This window comes from Diabrotica undecimpunctata, chromosome 1 (genome assembly GCF_040954645.1).
Source record: "Diabrotica undecimpunctata isolate CICGRU chromosome 1, icDiaUnde3, whole genome shotgun sequence".
NCBI classification, from domain to species: Eukaryota; Metazoa; Arthropoda; class Insecta; order Coleoptera; family Chrysomelidae; genus Diabrotica; species Diabrotica undecimpunctata.
The window spans coordinates 122,884,758-122,910,072 of NC_092803.1; the positions used below are offsets into that span (position 1 = coordinate 122,884,758).

At 32.9% G+C, this 25,315-nt stretch overlaps 1 protein-coding gene and 1 non-coding gene across 2 annotated transcripts in view; both read right to left on the bottom strand.

The window, feature by feature from the left end:
• Positions 1-208: 208 nt before the first annotated feature.
• Positions 209-280, bottom strand: TRNAQ-UUG (transfer RNA glutamine (anticodon UUG)). The gene has a single exon. It is a non-coding gene; the product is annotated as a tRNA-Gln (tRNA).
• A 9,215-nt stretch (positions 281-9,495) lies between these two features.
• Positions 9,496-25,315, bottom strand: part of LOC140431504 (uncharacterized) — a 103,490-nt gene continuing 87,670 nt past the window's right edge. Inside the window, exons 15-18 of the mRNA XM_072519419.1 lie at positions 24,127-24,427; positions 22,620-22,870; positions 15,347-15,496; positions 9,496-11,384 (exon numbers count right to left, since the gene is read on the bottom strand). Of these exons, the coding sequence (XP_072375520.1) occupies positions 11,115-11,384; positions 15,347-15,496; positions 22,620-22,870; positions 24,127-24,427 (972 nt within the window). The 3' untranslated portion in view covers positions 9,496-11,114. The remainder of the gene's footprint in view (positions 11,385-15,346; positions 15,497-22,619; positions 22,871-24,126; positions 24,428-25,315) is intronic.

Consider the following 25,315-nt stretch of genomic DNA (forward strand, 5'->3'; position numbering starts at 1 on the left):
GGACACCTCCTTAAATTAAATCCTGACTACTTCACTGCACTCAACCCCTGCAAGTATTAAAACGCGCCACAACTACAACAGTATTAGATTCAAACTGATTTTAAAATTTAAATATAGAATAATGCACATATTTTACGTATAGACATAAATTCTAACTATAATACAATAACAAATTAAATAAATCTTTTATTAAAAAAAACAAAAATTTAGGTCCCACCGAGATTCGAACTCGGATCGCTGGATTCAAAGTCCAGAGTGCTAACCATTACACCATGGAACCTTGAAAATAAAATTTAAAATGGAAGCTATTATATAAACTTACTAATAAAAATAACAGTATTTATAGTGTATTAGTTTATTTTAGATTTCGATCTATTGTCAAACATATTGTCAATCGTATGTAGAATATTGCTACTGTTTCAATAAGTTCAAAAAAGCAATCTGAAACCAGAATGTGTATAAGAAGTTGCCTACTTTAAGGAAATAATCGGCCACAGAGATCAACCACGCTTCAGCGTTAATAAAAAAGAATTCAAAAGAATAAACATTTTGTCCTTTACTATTAGACCTTTATCCTAGTTAGTTTATTATTCGGATCATACGTTTCTGCAACATCGATTGCAAACTGCCTCTCCGTTTTTAGAGCGTCTGCCCATTCTTTTTACATGGTTAAACAAATGAATATTTTCGTAGCTACATTTATGTTATCTGCTTGGAATGGCATCTGTACCTAATGAATATTTTAATCTCTTACTACGGTCATGATATGATTGCTTATCTTCTTTTCCAGACATGTATTTATGTCTTAGTGGAAGTCTCCAAGGTTTAGTAAAATTGGAATTGAAATGTATAATGTGTTATGAACGTGGTAGGTCCTTTTTTGTAGTTTCTAGCGGATCTCATAGTCGGTATTTTACTTACTTAAATGAGTTTTGTCGGAGAGTGTTACAAGTTTTGAGTAAACTAGTACCTATAAGTTTTTTTAGTTACGAAGTTTGAATGCGCCATGCTCAATTTTTGAGCGTAAGCAATTCCTCTGCATTATTAGAAAATTACAAAGTGATTGCCAAATATCAATCATCATCATTGGCTCGACAACCTTTTTGCATCTTGCTTGTTCAAGAATTCTTCTCCATTCTGATCTATGTCACGCTTTGCTTTTCCAATTCTTTATCTTTAAAATTGCGATATCTTATTCTATTTGTTTATTATATTCCAACTTCGGTCTTACCTTGTTCTGTATCCTACTTATACTAGCATTTTTTGCTTATTTTGATCGCTATTTTATTTTCTTCCATCCTTTCTACATGTCCTATCCACCGTAACCATCAAATTTGTATAAATATTATGATATACTTACAGGTCCTGGTATGTTTTGTATCATTCAAAATTATATCTTCGCCAGATGCCATTTTCCTTTAAGCTTTTGTATATACCTATGTTTTAAGAATTTTTTTTTTTTCGAAGATAGCTTATTATCTTTCTTCACTTAATACATGCCCAGGTTTCAGATCTACATATGAGTACAGTCACAGAATAAAACAATCAGAATGCCCACTCTCAGATGCCGCCTTTGAAGTTTGCAAGCGATCGCAGCACGCGATCGCCATATTTTAAATGGAAACATAGACTCGAATTGAGAAATTTGTGACAAGCTACGACAGAACTGTAATTTAAATTTTTAGAGATTAATAATTTAGTACATTTGAAATAATTTAATCTATTATTCAACTAAGGAGGAATAAAATAGTGCATAGTATGTCTATAGTTGCCGTAAATAAATTACACCGGATTAATTTTTCTCTGCACACCAGATAAAATGTCACTGAACAGCACTGGTTCCGTTTAAAACATGGCTGATTTCGTCTGCGCAAACGAGATGCGCGTACTTATTTTTTCAAGCATAGTGGGCATTCTGATTGTTTATTTTGGTACAGGACACAGTACACAGAATGAACCATAGATAGCCGCCCTCTAATTGCGCTTAAAATTTGTAATGTTTAGAACTATTAATTGCATTATATTTACTTGTAGTCAAGTGATAAATATAGAACAATGTTGTATTAAGGTAGTGATGAAGTTTAAAATTAAATTACACACACATATTTTAAACGCTAAAACTCTTGGGGTTTCCGCCAATGTAAATATCTTATTAATAAATTATAAGAACGAGTCATTTCTGCGACCGGTGTTTTCAAAAGAAGTATGTTAAAAATTCAAGGAAAACATGAAATAGTTGCAGGTCATTGTTATTGAAGCTCATCTTTTATATCGCCCAGGAAATCTAAAAATTGAAAAAAATCTCAAACCATATATAACATAGACAACAAAGATAAAGTTGTATTACGTAAAATTATTACAAATACATTTACCGTTGACCAAATTGTATCTAGAATGCCAAATATTTTTAAATCATTAAAAAGAAACTGGATATACAGATGGAAGAGAAAACAAAAAAAAACAGAAAACTTTTAACGGATAAACATGATATTCGTTTCTTAAGAGTGTATTATTTACGTTTAATCAAAACGCATAAAAATCAAAAAAGACTACTTGTATATATGGATGAAACTTATATTCATCCTAATCATACTAGGTATACTTGTTGGAATGACGATTCCAATGAAGAATTATCAAGACCTATAACAAAAGGGTAAAGATTAAAAATTGTTCATGTTAAGCTGACATTCGAAAATTATAAAAAATGGTACGTCTCTGCTATAAATGTGAGGTCGACCATTTTTCATTGGATGCTTGTACCTTTCCTAAACCGATACTACGATCTGCTCAGATATATTCAGGTATCCAGGATTTTTCCTTTTAGTTTTCTTCTGCATTACTATTTTAGATTGCCCAGTCTCTATTGTGATATTTTGAAAGTTTCTCCATACATCTTCTATTGCCTCTTCTGAATAGTTCGCCAGGGGTGTATTTCTGCGGAGTTTGCTCTTAATACATACCTGGTATTGCTTTTTTGTGTCATCATCCGCGTCATCCTAGTTTTTTCTATCATGGTATTTTATGTATATTTTTGAGTTTCATCCTAAGTTTTACTACTACCCGGTTATGAATTATTACATGTCACCACTTAGGTAAGCTAATTAGATTCTAATTGGGTATTCTTCAGTATCTTTGAATGATTTCCATATGTAAAGCTTTCTTTTTACAATTTTGAACCAGGTGTTAGTAATCGTAATTTTTTTTGGCAGAACTGAATAAGATGAGACCAACATTCATTTTTGTGGCCTAATTCGTGCGATTCCACTATGGTATCACCTTTTCATGCCCAACTTTTGCTTTCCAGTTTCCCATAATGATGTTAATTTAGTTTTTTGTTCGTAAATTTGATAGTCCATCGTTGATTTGTCAAAGATTGGAGCATAAATCTCTATTATGTTTAAATTCGGGAGGTTGCAATCAATTTAAAAATTTCAAAAAATTCACACGCATATTTGAGGCTTTTACAAAAGATGTGTATTTTTTAAAGACCCGTGGGTTGAGTGTACATAACCTAAAAATGCATTTTTTTTAAGCGTATAACTTTGGTTTCGAGGTGGCTGCAATTCTAGATTATTCTCCATTTTGTGTATTTTCCGAGATCGATAAAACCTCAATCATTGTTTACGTTTTATGTAAATCAAAAATAAAACTCAGCGACATTTTAGCCTGCCACCCCCTCTCCCTTCCCCTAAAACGTCATTTTTTCGTTATTATTTTTTTCGGTGGGTGTAATTAATTTAAAAATTTTATAGAACTACAGGTATAGACATAATAAAACAAATAGACTGACTGTTGGAATACGCCCGTTCCCCTGGTGTCACAATGAAAGCTGACGCAAAGCAGTCCCTGTATCTTTTTCTAATGGACTGGGTTTATCGACCACATGACTTCCCATTGGTCATTAAGTGGCCATTTCCACTTGGTTTTAGGTCACTTCTTTTTGGGTTAAAAAAGACCACCCAAGTTAACATTATTCATCCGGACTTGCCTTATTCTTCGCGTGATATTTTTTTGCCTTTCAGAATCGGATTGTTTATTTTAATGTTCGCTGTGTATCCATTCTTTTTTCCAGTTTTTCTTGTCTGCACTAATTACTCACATTTCTTCAAATCGTCTTTCCCCTTATCTATTGAGTTTCGTTTATTCTATTTATCCATTTTTCATTGGTCTGTTTTTTTCTTTTTGCTTCTATTATCCTTTTTGTTAAATTGTTTTGGTATTTCCTAATGAAATATTCATACCAGCACAACTGTTTCTTCTTAATTTTTTCTCACGGAGATTCTTGATTTATCTGTTTTTTAATTCATTCTGTATGGGATGAAGGTAGCAGATGGTACAACTATTTATTTAATTTCAAATATTACCTTCCTTTGTCTTTTTGATATATCCTAGTCTATTTTTCCATAATAAGAAATTGTGGACCCTAGGTAAGCATATGTTTCTACTACACACATCAAAAATGTCTAAGGAACACCACTATACCATTTTTTTTTAATAAAAACTTAAACACTTTTTTGTTAATACTGTTTTTTGTTAAACACGCTTTGGTTTAATTTGAAAACTTGTTCTCTACAAATCAGCGCCTCAAATTTGTACGAATAATTGCATCAAATTCTAAAGAAAACTGTGCTTCAAATTGTAATAATGCTGTGCATTTATTTTAAAATTTTACTAAAACAACAATAGTCTTGGAGAGTCGGCATTTAACACATGTTTAAATGGTAAGTGCTGTGAATATGATTGTGTCTGGTCTTTCACAAGCTGATGCTACATGTCATTTTGACGTTTACCGGAGCGTGATTTCACGATTGAGGCGTCGAGATATGTTTTGCCCTTTTGGCAATGCCGCCCTGCGTGTTTTCTGTCTCAACATATTCGCTACCCCTCTCCTTTCCAATTATGTATCATATACTTTTCTATACCCACCACAAAACACTAAAAAATTATTTGAATCATCAATACGACTTTTCATCACAAAAGAGTGTCAGCCGTTTTTTCCGTACAGTTTTTTGTAAAAAAAACATGTTTTGTTAGGTTAGTAATATATATATATATATATATATATATATATATATATATATATATATATATATATATATATAACAGTAAACTGCATGTGAACACATAATTAGGATCAAAAATACCAAAGAAAGTCTTGTTATTGAAAAAAACAAATACCTACTAAATAAAGAAAAACATGCAATTACTTGAAGTGTATTTTCAACTTTAGAAGACATAATAGAAAACAATACCTTGAATAAAAACTAATATTAGAATATTTCAACAGAATGGACCATTGAATTGGAAGAATTTATTGAATAGTCCCATAACCCGGTTTTTTCAAAATTTAATATAATTTTAAGTACGGTGCAGTTTTTGGTCCTGCAAAAGGGGCCAAAATAAAAATTCACGTCTATTCGTTCAGTGAATTTAATATTTTTTTGGTAAGCCCATCCGCAATCTCGTCTTTTCTAAATTTACTGGTTGGTAACTATTCTACACGCGGGCAGTGATATGGAGCGTCTTTCATAACAATAACAGATCCTAGTTCGATTTTTAACAACATATCTGAAAACCATTTTTTATAAATTTCCTCATGGTAATCTCCAGTCTTTTTAGAAACAAATGCATTAAACCTCCTTCAATGAATCCTGAGTCGCTACCAATATGGCTAATAATAAGGCGTTTTCCCTTTCCAGATGGGGCTTCTAAACCTGTCGAAAACCATCTAGTAAAGCTTGTCATTTGTATTTCACATTTAAATCCTGCCAAATTTTCTCACAGTATGTCCTTCATTTAACCATGTTTCATCTGTATTATTTTTTCCCATTTCTTCGAAATTCTGCTATTTGTTTCAGATACTTTCTGAGCTATAAAATGATTTCTTCTCTTTCAACAAGGTTACTATTCCCCTTTCTCTTTACCTGAAGTTCATTTCACGTAAAGTACGTAACAAAACACGTCTTGATATTTTTGGAATATTTTCATTAGATTGAAGGGAAGAAGCATTATTTTTATAGTTGGTAATTCCTTTTTGATATAAAATACATGTACTGTAATGTAAACAGCAAGGAAATAAAGAAGGAAAAAATTAAGAGGTAATTAGCCTAGTAAAGAGTAATAATTATTTAAGTAATTATTATATATTCCAAATTAATAAAGAATAAATTCGACACAGTTTAACGTATACATTTCAAATTAAAAACAAAACAATTGACCCAGTTTAACACAAGCCTGAATGTTTAAAAAATTACGACACTTAGACCTTGTTGGAAATTAATACAAGGTACGAATTGTTAAACAAGTGAGAAGAATTGAGCTGACTAAGTAGTTTTACATAGCGTGATCCAGTTTAACACATGGAATACGTGACAAAAAGAATCTAAGGTAGGAGTTGGCGATACATAAAAAAACAAGCAGAAGTTGGTCAAACAGTCAGTAAGAGCGAGGCGCCGAGAGTGGCCCCACGCCAGTGGGTTAGTGGGAAGTGGTCACGCCAGACGCTCCACGCCATAGGGTGGAGATCGGACGATACACAGACAGTGGACGCGTTATTTAACTCGACGGGATAGTGTGACGTATAAGTGTCGGCAACTGGAGATTCGAAGGTTCGCAATCTCAAATCCCTGTAGACTGGAGGCGTATTCCCTAGCTAGAGCCTAGATATGCAAAGGTAACTAAGATCTATATACTAACCCAAGGTATATCTAATAATACGGAATTGTCCGACCTTTAATTCCTTGCTTGTCTCTTCTCGTCTCCCTTCGCGCCTGATCGAACATTTTGGTCATAACTGATATTTTGTAGTGTACAGTCTAGTTAATACATTGTAAACTCGAAATTTGTTTTTGTTATTCCTAGCCGTTACAGGTCGAGACTAGAAGAGATACACATTTCGCTTATGCAGTGCTCCGGCTTCTAACGTAAGCCCATAGCCTCTCACTCTTCGCAGGACCTGAGACCGAGAAGTCCTTATTCCCTTCCCTTCCTGAAGATTTTCCTTCCCTCTTGTAAATCCGCGAGGGCGAAACCAGTCAGTCCAGACTAGTGGAGCCAGTAAGCCTTGCCCCGCTCGCAGGGATAAGTATCTCCAAAAAAAATTGTAGAGGCCTTGATAAGGACATTGAGACAGACGTCTTCTACAATGGTGACAGCCTTATCAGAGTGGAGACATTTCATTTGAGGGGTTTAGTCGATTCATCTACAGCTTCAATCCTAAATTATCACGCTTAACCCCCCAATATTATTAGAATGGTGACAGCGGCGTCTTCACCCCCAATATATTTTTATTTATTATTAGAGTACTGCACGAGGAATGGCGTGTTTGTACTCTGTACACACTAGGTTCGGAAACTTTTGTCAAAATACTACATAATGTAACTACATCGCCAACATTCATATTTTGTTCTCTGACCCGAAGTCCTTCAAATGCATTTCCCATCATAGTTTTTTCTTGTTATTCAATTGTGACGTTTCTTTTCGATATACGGTTCACTATTACTACTGTCAGGCATATTTATTATTTGTCGCCAAATTGAACCAATTCACAAACAGTAAACGTAAAAGCGCCTTCCACTAATAATACTACAAACAATTCTGTTCTCTACTTTATGAAACCCTTGTCAGTGCACTTATGAAACTGACTTACAGATCTCTTCAATCGTGAGCCCCCAGGGGGAGTGTAGTGGTCATCGTGGTGTCTTGTATTTTCTTCCTCCAAAGATCTCTGTCTTTGATCATTTCTTTTAACTCATGCATAGGTATTTTGCATATGCTTGTAATTTGATCGATCCATCTTGTTGGATATCTTCCTCATGATCTTCGGCCTTCCACCTTTCTTGGATAATAAGAATTTCCATGTTTTCTGTGTCTGCTGTGATAGTCGTTTGCTAACTTTTAGCTCATTTAAAATTGAAATATTTGTCCTGTGATCGATCCTTAGAATTCGTAACATTCTTCTCCAACATAACATTTCAGTGGCGTCTATCTTTCTTCATTCCTCTTGTCGTAGGGTCCAAGATTCACATCCGTATGTCAGTATTGAGAATATTAAGCAGTTGATGAACCTCATTTTAGGGTTCGTGAAATTTGAGAGTCCTTACATATTTTGGCCATCTTTAGTACGGCGACTTTTGCTAGATCACATCTACGTTTTATTTCTTCTTTTAGTGTGTTTGTGATCAATGATCCCAGATATAAATATGAGCCCACAATCTCAAACCGGTCAATCGTGGTTATGTGTGGATGATTGTTATGTAGTCTATCCACTATCATGACCTTTGTCTTTGATATGTTTAACTGCAGACCAAATTTGACTTTCGTTTTCAACCAGTACTATAAGATCAATTAACTTTTCTTGACTATTTGCAAGAAGGGCTGTGTAGTCTGCAAAACGTAGGTTATTTATTTTTCGGCTATTTATTGAGATGCCCTTTTCCTATCCTTCAAGCGCTCTTCTCATAATATGCTCCCCATATATATATATTAAATAATTGTGTAGACAGTATACATCCTTGTCTGACACCTTCTGGATGGAATTCGTTTGAAAGTGTGTCAATCACTTTAACAGTTCCAATAGTGTGTCCGTATAGTTCAGTTATAAGCAAAATGAAGTGCTATGGTACGCCTACTTCTTTCAGTATCTGCCATAAGTGATACCATTTGACCCTGTCGAACGCTTTGCGATAATCTATAAAACAAATGTATAGTGGGATATTGAATTCCCTAGATTTTTCCCATTATTTGTCTTATATTCAGAAGATATTCTCGAGTACCTCTACCTTTGGTAAATCCAGTTTTCTCTTGGGGCATTTCTCGTTGTAGGAAAGTTTTCAATCTCTCATTGATTATGTACAGCATTATTTTGCTGGCATGTGAGATAATAGAGATAGTTCTATAGTTACTTACAGTGAGACTTACAGATAACATACAACAAAAGAACTACCCTAAAAGTGGCGTTGTTGCCAGTTACATCGACTTAATCAGCGACGACATTATTGATCTTGGACATTATCTACCATTGGAGAAAGATATAAACTACAACATAGCAGATAACTTCAAGTTGAATCATATACGCTAAAAACGTTAATTTTCCCTAGAAACCAAATCTTTTCCAAAACATTTGAACAGTTTAAAAATAGACCAGTCAAATTATTTAAATGTTTTTCATATAAAATTAGATCTCTTCTGAACGTATATTCTTTGAGAGGTCAGAAGAAGGTTTTTGTTAATTTTTAAGAGATTAAACAGATTCTGCAATAATCCACTAATTTGTTTATTAAATAATAATTAAATTTTCTCCTTTTGTTGGTATTCCAACAACAAAAATATTTTTTCTATAGAGTAAAAGTCCAATTTTATTGGCCTATGAAAAATCATTAAAACATGAGTCATTCGCTATAATTGTGGTACTTTACTGTAAGAAGATATTTGATGTTTCGTTGTAAGGGCCTACCCTGTATAAAAAGTTTTATAAAATAAAACAGTGCATGATTATAAATATTTTATTACAAAAGAACAATTACATCTTATATTTTTTCTTAAATCTAATAAAAAATATAAAAACTATGTACATGAGAACGTAAAAAACCGAATGCTATATAAAATTAAACAATTTCTAATATATTCGATTTTAGGGGTGGGAAAGTATACTGCAATTAACCAATACTAAAAAAGAAATTTTGGCAGTTTTTAAATTTTCTATAAAAAATAATATATGTCCAACAGTTTAATTGTTTTTAACTCAATACTGTAATTCCATTTTTAAAGTATTTTATTTATAAGAATGTCTTTTATTTCATCATAGCAAGATTAAGGGCTGTTCATTGGGTGTACAAATCACTCTCAAGAGTAATATAGTAATGGAAAAATCGTAAAAAAAAACAAGAAAATATGTATCCAAAAGTAAATCAAAAATAAAACAAAAAACATAAACAAAATTATCCAATTAATTACGTTTTTATTGTGTATTCGCAGATTATGTCGAAAAGAAATAATGTAAAACTTGAATTGTTTGTATCAAAAATTATAACAACGACGAACAATATGTCACAAAATATGACATTATTTCATGACCGCTATCTTATATGGGGTGGAACTAAAAATTTTCTCACACTACAAAATGTTGACAAGTTTCAGGGTCGCAATAGAACTCTTAATATAAATCAAAGAGCTTAAAAGAAAAACAAAAACAACCGAAAGGTAATTCTTTTAAATCCTCCCTCTTCAGTTGTTATCATTAGTGATTATAATTTTTATTCTGAAGGTGATTAAACATAAACTGCAATTTAAATATATTGTTTGACGGTTTATTTTTAATTTATTTTATGTTGGAATGCGGAACTTCTCGTTATGGTGTATTAACTGTAAATAATAACAAATATCCCCGATCCCAATTCTGTATAGAGTAATAGACTAGAGCAATACAAGATATATACCATAAACGTTGTTTTAGAACTCGACAGCGTACCTATCGAGTTCGAAGTTAATCGGTTGCCCCAAAGAATCAGGTATTTTTGAAAATATTACTCAACAGAATCTAGATCTCGAGTTGTAAATAGAAATGTCCAATTTAAAATATTTTAATCATAATACTGGTTTATTCAAAAAAATACACAAGAAAAACTTCAGAATTAGATGGAGAACAACAAGTTTAAATTTAGTAGTGAAAAGTATAGACAAGGTACAAGCTATTAATAAAGCTGGAGATAGAGAGCAATAACAATGATTATTCATAATATGAAAGGTCTAATAATACGTTAATTTATCATTATGAAATAAAATTTAATATAATAAAATGTAAAGCAATTAAAAGGAAAGACAGTTAGACAGAAATCTGAATTTGGTTTCGACAATTAGAAATCTTCGGATTTCGTTTCGTGATGTAAAGCAATTGTTTAATTATTCAATTTCTCAATTATTTAATTGTTCAATTCAAGTATATATTCCAAAGATAATCATAATCTTAATTTTATTTTTTTTTATTTAATTTTTTATTTCAAAAGAAAACATTAAACATATAATTTTGGATACTAATTTTCCTATCATGATAGTTCCATTACTAATTGTTCCTACTAATTTTTTTAATGCTTTGTACAAATCCCAATTCTCCACTATCATTTGACAGGTGTCGCTGGAGTCGCCGAATGAACAACTGTCGTCGTTGCAGGAGTTACCTTCTTTGGAGAATGTTTACACAACTTGCAATCTTCGATACCAGAAGACGAATCGGAGTCTGAGCTAGAGCTAGATGACCCGGAAGAATCTGAATCCGATTCTGAACCGTCCGAACTAGAATCATCCGATTCTTCTCGGGGAATGAAAGTTACTTCGTTATAACACATCGTATTAATCGGTAAGTTGTTTAGTTCAGTAGGCGTAAATTCCTGCAACCAAAAAGTGTAATGAAAAACAAACACAAAAAAAGTTTATGTACAAATGAACCAATATTTACTTTATCATTTCACTATGATACAACTAAATATTGAATTGGTTTGGTCAAACCTGTCATACAAATTACAGTAACCGCAATTATGGTAATATTTTGTAGAGGTATATTTTGTAATTGATTAAAAGGAACCGTTTTAGCGGCATTGGTTAAGTTAATAAATAATGTCAATGAAGCAGTGGTTGATACTAGTTAATATTACTTAATCAGCAGATAATACAAACTAGCTAGGGATCAGTAACTAGGGGTGTACAATTTTTCAGCTAGACCGTATTCAAATTCTGAGTATAAGGAACTTAAATAATTTCTTCGTTATATAAATAATTTGTTTGTGTAAAAATCTATTTGCCCAATGACACATTCAAATTTAGGGCAGGTATTTAGATAATTTAAAACTGCAATACCGTAGAACAGAACAACGAGCCAAATTGATCACATCTTAATAGATGCAAGATATGGAACAGACGTAATAAACTAAAGCAGTTAGAGAGGCGCAAACATAGACTCAGATCATTGCCTAGTGATCTAAACATTGAGCTAGAATTTCAAACACCAGTAAAGAAAATAAAATGGATAGAAAAAAATGGAATGTGCAAAAGCTGAGAGATGTGACAATTGTAGAACGGTACTCGGAAAACATCAGCCACATGCTAAGCAACCAAAATGTAAATGAAGAAGGCCAGATTGATATAGACTCCTACTTGACCAGAATAAAGGAAGACATTGAAGCAGCAGCGAAAGATGAAATAGGAACAGAAATTTGTGCCTGTAAAAAATCATTGGTTTGACGATGAATGCAAGAATGCACCAAAAGAAAAAAATAAAACCTGCAGAAAGATGCTTACCCGACGAACTAGAACAACTGTAGAGAATTTCCAGACAAAGAGAAGAGAAGAAAAGAGAATACACAAAAGAAAAAAACGAAACCACTTAAATAAGGAACTTAAATATATAGAAAACCTCAGCAGAGAAAAAAATTCAGAGCATTCTATAAAAAAGTTAACATCAATAGAAAAGAATTAAATGCAATAACAAGACAATGCAAAAATCACAATGGCGACCTATTAACAACAAGGAAATATGTATTGAATAGATAAGTGGAATACCAGGAGATTAATATAGAATAAGAAAAAGAAAACCTGGAAGACGAAAGAGATGAGGTAAGAGGAACAGACGAGAGGGAAGAAGAACCACCAACGATTCTTGAAGTTAAAGATGCAGTTAAAAAACTAGCCAGAAACAAATCACCCGGAATAGATAATCCCTCAGCTAAACTATATAAAGAAGGTGGTCACGATACCATAATGGCAGTACAACAGCTTATAAAAGAAATATGGACACAGAAATCCCTCCCCAATGATTGGAATATTGGGATACTTTGGACACAAAAAAGGAGATATTTTTGAATGCTGTAACCACAGAGGAATTATGCCTCTAAATGAAGCATATTCTTCGTTTTATCTCGATAAAACGAAGAATGGCAGTAGAACAAGACATACTCAGCTACATAGAAGAAAAACGTTTAATTTGGTATGGACATGTGAGAAGAACAGATCATACAATGTGGATAGCAAAGATTTCGGATTGGAGCCCAATAGGAAGGAGGAAAAGAGGTAGACACCGAAGATCATGGAGGGATGAAGTGGACGAGGCCATGGAAAGACGAGACCTTAGAGATGGAGAATGGCAGAACAGAAAGGACTGGAGACGTTGGCTGAAAGAAGGAAGGCGGCGACAGCTGTAAAATCCCTTATATAGATAGATGAAGCATATAAAATATTTTCCACAGTACTATGTCACCGTGTGGCACCATATGCAGAACAAATAGTAGGAAAATACCAGGCTGGTTTCAGAGGTGGTAAATCGACAATTCATCAGATTGCCTCCCTGAAACAAATTTTAGAAAAAAACACTGGAATGTGGCATTGATACTCATCACATATTTATATACTACAAAGCTGCCTACGACTCTGTCAATAATAGAAGAGAAATGTTCAAAGCAATGAAGGAGCTAGGAATACCAAATCAGTTGGTAAATTTAACAAAACTAACTCTTTAAAAAGTTGAATTTAGAGTACGAATTCAGGGGGAACTGGCTGAACGTTTTACAACAAATAACGGACTGCGCCAGGGAGACCCTCTCTCCCTGTATACTGTTCAATCTGGCTCTGGAAAAAGTAATAAGTATGTCACAAATCACAACCATAGGTTCAATATATAATAAATCAGTGCAAATCGTTGCCTATACTGATAATATCAATATTGTTGGGAGAACAGAAAACACTGTACGAGAGGCGAATGTAGCATTAAAAGAATTAGCTACAAAAATGGATTTAATAATAAATACCAACAAAACAAACTGTTTGTATTTTGAGAACGATTTCCGAAGTGGAAATTGAAACGTCAATAAACTTACTTTAACCTTTAATTATGGCCTATTCCTATTTAAATAGTAATTATATCGTTTGAATTTTGTTCCTGAGCATATTAATTGGCACCTTCGACAATGGATGTAACCACCGATGATTCAAGATTTCGTCCAATACATTATAAAGGTAGGACGTTTCTCCAGATTCAAACTTCAGATATTAATGGTTTGGGGTAGAATAAGCTGACCTTGTAATAACTACGAGAAATCGAAACTCAACAAGAACATACCTGCATCTTATTGTGTGGGTTGCTTTAATTGTTTATTTTTTACAATCCAAAATTTTTTGGGGTATTATAAAGACTTGTATTTTTAAATGGTAAATTGACTGCAATTGTGAGTCCATTTTTAAAAAGTAAAAAGAAAAAAGACTTACAATTGGTGTTTATTGTAAGTATGACGACCGGTTTCGGGCCAACAAATTCAGACCATTATCAGGTCCAAATGTTAACACATTACTTACTGAGTTACTTCTTTGGACCTGATGATGGGTTGAATTTGTACTCGTAGAGCCTAAAACTTATCGTCGTAGTTACAATAAACACCAATTGTAAGTCTTTTTTCTTTTTACTTTTTAAAAATGGACTCACAATTGCAGTCAATTTACCATTTAAAAATACAAGTCTTTATAATACCCCAAAAAATTTTGGATTGTAAAAAATAAACAATTAAAGCAACCCACACAATAAGATGCAGGTATGTTCTTGTTGAGTTTCGATTTCTCGTAGTTATTACAAGGTCAGCTTATTCTACCCCAAACCATTAATATCTGAAGTTTGAATCTGGAGAAACGTCCTACCTTTATAATGTATTGGACGAAATCTTGAATCATCGGTGGTTACATCCATTGTCGAAGGTGCCAATTAATATGCTCAGGAACAAAATTCAAACGATATAATTACTATTTAAATAGGAATAGGCCATAATTAAAGGTTAAAGTAAGTTTATTGACGTTTCAATTTCCACTTCGGAAATCGTTCTCAAAATACAAACAGTTTGTTTTGTTGGTATTTATTATTAAATCCATTTTTGTAGCTAATTCTTTTAATGCTACATTCGCCTCTCGTACAGTGTTTTCTGTTCTCCCAACAATATTGATATTATCAGTATAGGCAACGATTTGCACTGATTTATTATATATTGAACCTATGGTTGTGATTTGTGACATACTTATTACTTTTTCCAGAGCATTTATTACAATTGGTGTTTATTGTAACTACGACGATAAGTTTTAGGCTCTACGAGTACAAATTCAACCCATCATCAGGTCCAAAGAAGTAACTCAGTAAGTAATGTGTTAACATTTGGACCTGATAATGGTCTGAATTTGTTGGCCCGAAACCGGTCGTCATACTTACAATAAAAACCAATTGTAAGTCTTTTTTTCTTTTTATCACTTTTATTTTTTTACAGGGTATGTATACATCGAGAAAGAATTTTTTAATCACGATATAAATACCACGCTTACGTACCTGGAAAAATTCTGCAAATTGGCCTGGAACTAAAGCAACTGGATAGTTGCCTGGATGAGGTGCAGGTACTGCTGGTACCATTTTACCTTTGGGATAATGTACAGTGAGATTTTGTAAATCCATACAAGTCTTTCGTGTCTCTTTCCTTGTCTGAAAAAAGTGCACATTAAAATATTCTAATGTCTAGTAGAACCTTCTTAATATTTGTTATGTAGTCCGTACACATTTTGATATACTGATTATAAATTAAGTGTAAGAAAAAACCTTAAGCGGCCATTAGATTATTAAATACATCTACAGTAAAACCTCCCTTAACCGAAACAGCTGACAGTTTCAATAATTTCATCAATAAAAAGTAAATTTTTATCACAAAACAAACAATTCCATTAATTTGTCAACATCGTCAAGATTGCTTTCACACAACTAAAGAATACAATTAAATACTCAACACATGTTCTTTATTACTGTAGTTATTTAATATGTTGGTATAATATCGACGGTTTATAAAGATACCGACGTATCTGCAAAAAATCGATTTTTGAGTTTTTGGTATCAAAATTTTCGTAATTTTTTGCTCTATTTTTATATGATAGCGACACTTCTGTTACTTTGAAAATGTACTAATAGGAGGCGTTCAAAATTGCGGCGTGTTAAATTTTGGCGCGAATCTGAGCCATTTTGTGCAGAAGATAGTGTCACGTCGTACCTTCCGTCAGTCGTGCATAAATCTTCAGTGAGGAAGGTCATAGATTTTGGTGAGTAAAATGTTATATTGGTCGAAGCGTCACTACATTTTTTAAAATCCCTCTTCTGTTTAACGCTTTTATTTAAATAGAATGACTCTCATTGCAGATGCGTCACTAAATATTTAAATTCGCTAAAGTTTTTAACGTTCTTATTAAAATATTTTACACTTCTTGTAAATGCGTCACTATATTTTTAAAACTCACTGTATTTTTTAGCGTTCCTATTGAAAATATAATGATCTTTTTTACAGTTGGGTCACAATATTTTTAAAGAGTACTCTTTTAATCACAATGTTTTTTTATGTAATTGAATTTCATGCAGATAAGTCAGTAACGAGTTAAAACAGAACGAGTTAGTGTTATTTTGATTATCTAATAGTGGCGTATACTGCTGAGAGGTAGTTTCTTTATTAAATTTAAATAAATTTCAGGCTTTGTTTTTAAAATCATTATTTTAAAATTTAATGTAGTAGACATTGAAATATACTAATACCATTATAAACTGTAAAACTAATTTTTATTTTTGGTGTTGTAGATATCAAAATGAATAGTCGAAGTAAACTTACATTCAAATTGGCGAAACAAAAAATTTTACCAGACTCCATAAGAAATGGGAAAAATAATAATGACTCTTCTATAGATTCAGAAGTATGGCAGGTTTTAATCAATAATTCAGCAGAATCCACTTTAGAATTTCAAACACGTAAGTAATAAATACTATCATGTACAATTTTATCGTATCCAATACTATCAATTATTCCAGAACCAATGATCATTTAATATTTTTTAGGTACATTAGACTGGGTTGCTGCTCTTTAAAATCCTGCACCGTTAGTCCCCGTAGCTGATCCAGAACCAGAAATGGAAACAGAAAATTTGACGTACCTAGAATTGAAGTCAGCAGCTGAGGTCAATGCCGAAAATGATGGAAGCCACGAGAATAAAAAGACTGTTAATGATATTTTAGATATTTCCGTAAGTAGTAAGGTTTATCCCGTACTTTCTACTAGAAATTACGAAACTGAAGAGGGTGGTAAAATTAGGCCTATTGATTTGAAGATTCCAGCTGAACAATTTCATTTACCCTCCAAGGCCTCCCCAGAAAATAAGAATAAGAAGAAAAGAAAGGGACGAGGCTCAGCTCAGGCCATCGCGAAAAAAAGGAGGAACCTTGGCTTGGATTATATAACCCCCAGAAAAAAAAATCATATAAGAAAGAGAGAACTAAAACCGGCATGTGGGGAAAAATGTGTATTAAAATGTTCGGAAAAATTTGACAATTCACAGAGGCAGCTGTTATTTGACGAGTACTGGGCTATGGCAATTTACAAGCCCAGAGGGTATTTATACACAACAATACCACAAGTTTAAATCCGAAGTGCCGGAGGGTAGTGCTGAACCCAAAAATAAATAGGTCGCTTAACCACATGTTTTTTTTTAACACTTCTGAAGGAGAAAAAATCAGAGTTTGCAAGATTTTTTTTTTAAATACTCTGGACGTAACCGACAGGTGCTTGAGATCAACCTTTTCCAAGGTTGACAAAAATACAGGAGTTTTAGCAGGAGAGAAAAGAGGATGCAAAATTTCTGACAGAAAAAACTTAATACCTAAAAAAGACATTGAGAATGTGCGCAAGCATATAGATAGCATTCCAAGAGTGGAAAGCCACTATTGTCGAAAGGAAACCTCTAGAGAGTATATAGAGGGGGTGCAAGACAGTTGCAGATTTGCACAGAGACTATGAAAAATATAAACAATCCTCAGGGGAAAAGGTTTTGTCTTATCACCAATATTATAAAATATTTCAGACCTATAACATCAGCTTTTACAAACCGAAAAAAGATCAATGTGACCATTGTGTCATCTATAAAAATACACCACAAGACAAGAAAAAAGATATTCAAATAGAATACGAAAACCATATTTTAGAAAAAGATCTTGCCAGATTGGGCATAGACACGGACAAAAAGGAAACACCAGAATCAACAGCCTCTGTTTACGACCTGCAGGCAGTCTTGCCTTTCCCACGGGGTGAAATATCATCTTTTTATTATATCTCAAAAGTAGCGATGTATGATTTGACTGTTTGTAACATAAAAAATATGGAGACTTATTGTTAAACATGGACAGAAAAAGATGGGAAGAGAGGAGCATGTGAAATTGCTTCATGCCTTTGGAAATATTTAGAAAGTTTGAAAGACTATTCGCAAAAAATTGAAAAACTTTTGGATATAATTTTATATTCTGACAGTTGTGCGGGGCAACAGAAGAACCAATATGTACGTCGAATGTACTATCATGCTCTTAGAAATTCGACTATATATCCAGTATTACTCATAAATTTTTAGTAACGGGACATACTCAGAATGAAGGTGATGCCGTCCATGCATGTATCGAAAGGACAATTAAAAAGGCTCTAGAAGCTGGCCCTATTTATTTGCCCCAACAATACATACAGCTCGTGAGAGCAGCTAGAAAAACCAGTCCCTCTAAAGTGGTTGAAATGTCATTCAAAGACTTCAAAAATTTTAAAATGCTACCAGCAGTGAAGCTTAATGATTTTAAAAGTAGCCAAACATGTATGATAAGAGTGAATAAAAATGAACCGCAGACAATTTATTTCAAAATTAACCATGGTTCTGAATGGGAAAGGGAAAATTGACGACCTTTAACTTCTACTGCTATCAATGAGGAGGTACCGGCTCTTTACAGTAAAAAAATTAAAGTTAAGGGAAGCAAAGTGAAGGCCCTGATCAATTTAATAGATAGGATTGTAATTCCTGAAGTGTATAGAATTTTTTACGAAAACTTATGATTTGTTCATTTTTTTTAAGCTTAAGCAGTTTAAATTTTGTTCCTGAAAATGTTTTTGTTTAAGTATTAGTTTTGCTTAGTGTTAACAAACTTAGGTTAGTTACTAGTGTTACCAATATACTAAATAAATTTCTTATAGAACTTATTTTTTCGTTTTTCCCTCTATTTATGGGGTTATGTAATACTCTGCAGGTCTACTCACCACTCTTAAAAGACTTAATATATTATCTAAAAAGCCTTCCGTGGTCACCTTACGAGAAAGCTTCTGCAATTTAAAAAAAATTAATTTTGAGTTCGTGTAAGAAGCTTAAGAAACAATTTAGGATATTATTTTTAATTGCCATTGAAATAACATAGGGAAAATGTAAGTTAAGTCGGCAATGGGCAAAACTTTTGTTATCATAACGGTACATTTTTAATGAGATAACGACGCAACTTCAAATTTTTTACTGAATTTGAAGATTTTTTATAATTTTTTTCCCTCTAGTGGTAGATAATAAAAAAATATATTCAAATATAAAAAATTACTTCAATAGATTAAAAATTGATTGCAATAGGGCATTTTTGCCAAGACAGACTTTAAGTTTTTTCTTTCAACCGCTATTACTCGAAACTACAAATTAGCATTTGCGTCGGTATCTTTATAAACCGTCGATATGTACTATAATGTTAAAAGGAAATACAGTAGACTCCCTCTATAACGAGAACTGAAAAGACAGACTAATTACCTCGTTATAAGCCGATCTCGTTATATCAGACAATCATAATACTGTGCATACATATGAATCTGTAGTTTTCTAAACCATTAACTTCCTATAGTGAAGCCATTCGGAGCAATATAAGATGCTAATAAATATTGTTTGAATGGCGTTTTTGAAAAAAAGTTATTTACTTTTATTGTCAATGAAATATATTAAAACATAAAAGGGTTGTTTACTTTTATTATGAATGATATACGTTAAAACAAAAAAGCTGTACTTATATTTTTTTCCAACTACATAATGTATAAATCGTATTTTCAAGGATAACATAAACTATTGCTTCTGCAATTTTAAGAACTCTGTTATTTTTAACTGCTTTAAATGGTCCAGTATCATTCTATCATATATTTTCTAAAGATGTGAAACAGTTGTATTTATTCATTGTAAAGAAGTTTATTGCGGGCTGCAGTTAAGTTTATTGAGAGGCTGTTTGAAAAGGTATTTATTTATAGCCACGACCGGACTAAGAACGTAAAAAACACGTTTTTGGATCTTATTTTCTCTCGTTATAACCAAATTTGCCTCGCTATAGACGGTTATAGTTCAATAGAAATTTCACGGGACATCTAATGTATCTCGTTATAAGCGAAACCTCGTAATAACCGTGTTTGTTATAGAGGGAGTATACTGTATTAAAAACGCTTTGACAGCGCAAATCACCTCAGCCGTGTTGTTTGTTTATTTTTCGTTATAGATTACTCTCTGTATGACACATTTCGTGCAGGTGACCGTTTCTCATTCTTAAGTCTGTTCTTTGGTACCGTATTTGTTTTCGTTATTTTATTTTTTTTTTATATTTTAATTTCATTAAATCACCTGCTGTGTGAAAAAATCAAACAAACGGAAACGTGTTGTGATTGCGATTGAACAGAAATTAGTGGCTATCCGAAGGATTCAAAATTGGCAGATTTTACGTACAGTTGCAGCAGATTTTGGCGTTGGCGTTTCTACAGTTTCTGAATGAAAATGAAAAGTAAATTAAAGGCTTCGAAAACGTCAAACAAGAAAACAATGAAACTAAGTCAAAATGAGAAGGTAAATGAAGCTGTCTATTTGTGGTTCACACAACAAAGATCCAAAGGAATAGCATTATCTGGCCCAATAATTCAAGAGAAAGCAAAAATGTTATCTGAGATGATGGGCGATGAAGGTGAAGGATTTAAAGCAAGTTCAGGTTGGCTAGACAAATGGAAAAATAGGTACGCTATTCGTCAAGTTAATTTATGTGGTGAAAAGCTAGCTGCTGACCATGATGCAGTAAACATTTTTAAAACTGATATGGGTGAGTTATTGGCGAACTACACTAAAGGTCAAATTTACAACGCAGATGACTGCCCAAAAAATCACTTGCATCAAAACATGAACACAGTGCACCGGGCCTAAAAATGAATAAAGAACGAATAACCGTTCTATTTTGTAGCAATGCAGCAGGAACTCACCGATTGAGGCCTATGTGTGTTGGGAAATCAAAAAAACCAAGAGCTCTAAAAGATATTTCCGAAAAAGCACTTCCAGTTTTTTATAGAAGCCAAAAAAGCTCATGAGTGTCGACCACTTTATTTTCAGAACGGTTCGAAAATGAATTGGTCCCAAGTGTAAAATCCTTTTTAAAATCAAAAAATCTTCCCAACAAAGCATTGTTTCTTGTTGACAATGCGCCAACTCACTCTCAAAATCTACAAAATGGTGACATAATTGTCAGATTTTTGCTACCGAATGTCACGAGCTTAATTCAGCCGTTAGACCAGGGAGTAATAGAGACATTCAAAACACATTATAGAGGAGCATTCTTAAGGCATCTGTTATTACAGGAGACGAATGAATCCAAAAGTATTCCAGAAATTCTCAAATCTTTAACAATGAAACATGTTGTTTATTGGTGTGCAGAGTCATGGGCCAAGATCAAATCTTCAACTTTGGAAAAATGCTGGAACAAACATTTTGATGGGATTTTGATTGACAATCCTGAAGAAGAAAATGTTAAAGAAAGGCAGAAGAAATTGAAACTTTAATATAAAATTTGCCAAGACGTGACGAAATTAAACAAGAGATACGTAAGTGGTTAGCAACCGATGACTCAGAAAGTGAATTCATCAACCAGGACATCATTGATATGGTTCTTTCTCCAGACAACCTGAGCGTATCAGACGACGAAGATGACGACCCAACAGACAACAGGCAGCACTAGACCGCCAACGACATTTTCAATGCCTTAGAGGTAAGAATTTTATACAGTAGGCCTAATTAGTTAGGGACACGACTAGGTTCTTAATTTTTGTTGTCATGGCATAAAGTTTTGTCCTTTTCAGATTGCTTTACGTTTTGTCGAACAATCAAATGAGGCAAAACCTCATAACGTTCTGCAAATGAAACGATGGAGAGATATAGCTGCAAAACATCGTTGTCAAAGGAAAACGCAAAAAAAATAGATTTCTTTATTTACTTTATTCTGTATTTACTTATTAGAAAACATTAGGAAATCACCTCATAGTATTTTTGAATATCAACTTTGACCAAGAATACTATATAATTTGATACAAGAATACAAAAAAAATGTTATTTTTAACCGAAATTCTTGTTATCCGAAACTGCCTCCCCCTAATTATTTCGGTTAACGGAGATTTCACTGTAATTTAAAAAAAAAACGACTAAAAAATCTGTAATTACTAATACATCGTTTTCCTCGTTTTTAAGCCATGATCTGTAATTATTTCTTTCTGACGTTTCGTCTACAAAGCCAGCACATAACAAAGGCGATGCGGCAAAGGTCGTAACTGTTTTCCGCTCAGTGACCATAATACTATTATTTATAAAACAAATTTACGAATATTTAAATTGAAATTAAATACTTATGATACACTTTTCTAAAGACTGTTTAACGTTACAACATCAGTAGTACATTGCAATTATTTCATATTAATTGTAATCCTTAATACTTATTAAACCTTTACCTTGTTAAATCTGGCGTTCCACTGCGCAGCTGAATGTATAGCCTGCTCTGTAATATCAGCCTTACATTTATCCTGCGCTGCTGCCAGACTCAACGCCTTTTGTTTATTTATCAACTCTTTGGCCTGCCGATCTCTTTGGTGTTTGCAATACTCTTCATATTTCTCTTGAAAATCAGTATACATGATGTCTAAAATGTCAGCTGCGTTGACAGCCGTAAGGCCCAAGTCACACATATTCTCTGAAGCAAGACCTGAAGCAAAATAAAACAAAAATATTATAAATTTATGATATAATATATATATATATATATATATATATATATATATATATATATATATATATAAAATAGATCATATTTGGGTGCACAGTCGAACAAATAATTTTCTATTCATTACAAATTCTATTTGTAAAAGGTTGTCATTTCTTTCAGAGCCGCTTACACTATATTTGTTGTCCTTCTAAAAATCTATTCATTGTATATCAGTGTACTATTTTTGAAATATAGAGATTTTCCTTTACTTTTTGCGATAGTTTCTCATTGTAATAATTGTAATGACTTAAGTATTGGATATTATATATTGTGTAATGTAAATTTGTTTTACTTTTTTACATAGGTTTAATTTTGGTAGTATAGATATGTTTTAATGTAGCAATCACAAAGATAATCTAATTCTTCACAACAATAATCGAATTCTTTACAATAATAATGTGAACTAGAAATCACCTCTAATTGGTGGGGTTCATATTTATGATGTGAATTCGTGTGTAAAATTAATTTAAATATGTATATGCGAGCGTAACGTATACTCTAGCTGTGTATGATGTGTAGTTTATTCCATACTATATCTTGCTTGAGGGAAATCTTTCGTTTAGGTCTTTCCTTTTTTTTGATAGTGCTAGGTAGTAAGAACGACGAATATAACGTCAGAACCTCATTTATCCAAAACATGACATTCAGTTCCTGACGTCCTATCGATATTTTGCATATATCACTATGGGTGGAGAGGAGAGGCAATAATAACACTCAATATACAATGACACCTGTACAATATATAAATATAAGAGAAACAGAATTTTTGTCAATCGCCATTTTGATTTTTTTTTGTATGAATATTTTTCATTTTCAGAGAACTTTCCTTTCTCGAGCATGCCTATGTATACACTGATCATTTTTTATCTCCTGGTGAGGCCGAATGTAATCAGCGTTACTATATTTGCAGAATTTACTGCAAAGTTACACATTATCACAAAAACCAAGAAGTCGATAGACGTATTGTTGTTTGGTTGGGTCAACTTTAAAATCGAATAAAACCATCGCACAAAAATTTTCACGGGAGATTTCCTTTTTTTACAAAAGGACAGGTAGACTACACTTTTTTCCAAGAATGAAACAATGAAAATAATTATATTACTTCGAAAAATGTTTGTTTAATATTTTTATCATTCATTAGTGCTACTACACTACAACAATTGTCCAATGAAAATATTTCAATTTGTATATCTTACCTTGCTCTCGTATATAATCCCTCTCCTGCATATCCAGCATTCTTCTCATGATTCCCGGATACTTTCTCTTGAATGACTTAATACCTAAGAACTGAGCTACTTGTTCTTGCAGCATAAACGGCCCGTTTCCTTTCCAATAATACTCGGATAAGAGATCAGCCGTGATCACATTGGTATCGGGTTCTTGAACTTCCAATCGTGGTGCTTTACTAGGTCTAGAGGGAGTTTTCCCACTTTCTGTTGTTCCAGTACTGTGAACTGAACTTTGTGATTCTTCCACTATGTCAGATGAGGTAACAACCTAATTTGTAAGAAAACATAAAACATTTATCAAAATATGCAGTCCTGAAGTAATAATTACATAATTATTGTCAAATTATACTATTAATGAATATATACGAAATACAAATAGATTCAGAAATAGGTGTGAGGCAGTATAAGCAAAAATATTTATTGATCCCATAGGTCGGTCTAAACAAAAAAGGGTGATAATACCATAAATTGACGTTACAGAAAAGGTGATTCAATCGATTGCATGTTAATTTTAATATGTGAAGAATAATATCTTTTATCTTCTTCCTCTTTATAAGCAATTCTGCTTGTTCATTGGCGGATTAATACTTCTACGAAAGGTTGTCACTCCATCTTTTGCGCGGTCGTCCGATACTTCTTCTGCCGATTGGTGACTTATTACTCTTGCTATTTTGACGACAAGGATCTCTCCCATTCTGCTTATGTGGTTATTCCATTCTTTTTTTTTATTTTGTGTCCATTCATTGATACACTGTACGTTACATTTTCTTCTAATGTCTTCACTTCTCTGTCGATCTCTCAGCATATTTCCTGTAATTCTTTTCAGTACTCTCAGCTCTTCCGTTTGTAGTAGTCTTTGTGTTGTGGCTGTGTCGTGTCTTGTTTCTGAGGGATATGTCATTACTGGTCTTACACTGGCATTATAAATTCTTGACTTCATCTCAGTGTTAATGTGTCTGTTTCGCCATATAATGCTCTTAAGGCATCCTGCCAGTCTATTTGCTTTTTGTACTTGATCTCTCACTTCTTTGTCCAGGTCTCCATACCTGGACAGTGTAAGTTGTCCATCTATTCTGACTTCCATTTTGTTGTTTTGGTAGATGTTTTCGATAGTTTTTATAATATTTAGGGGAACTAGTGATTTCTCAGTAATTTG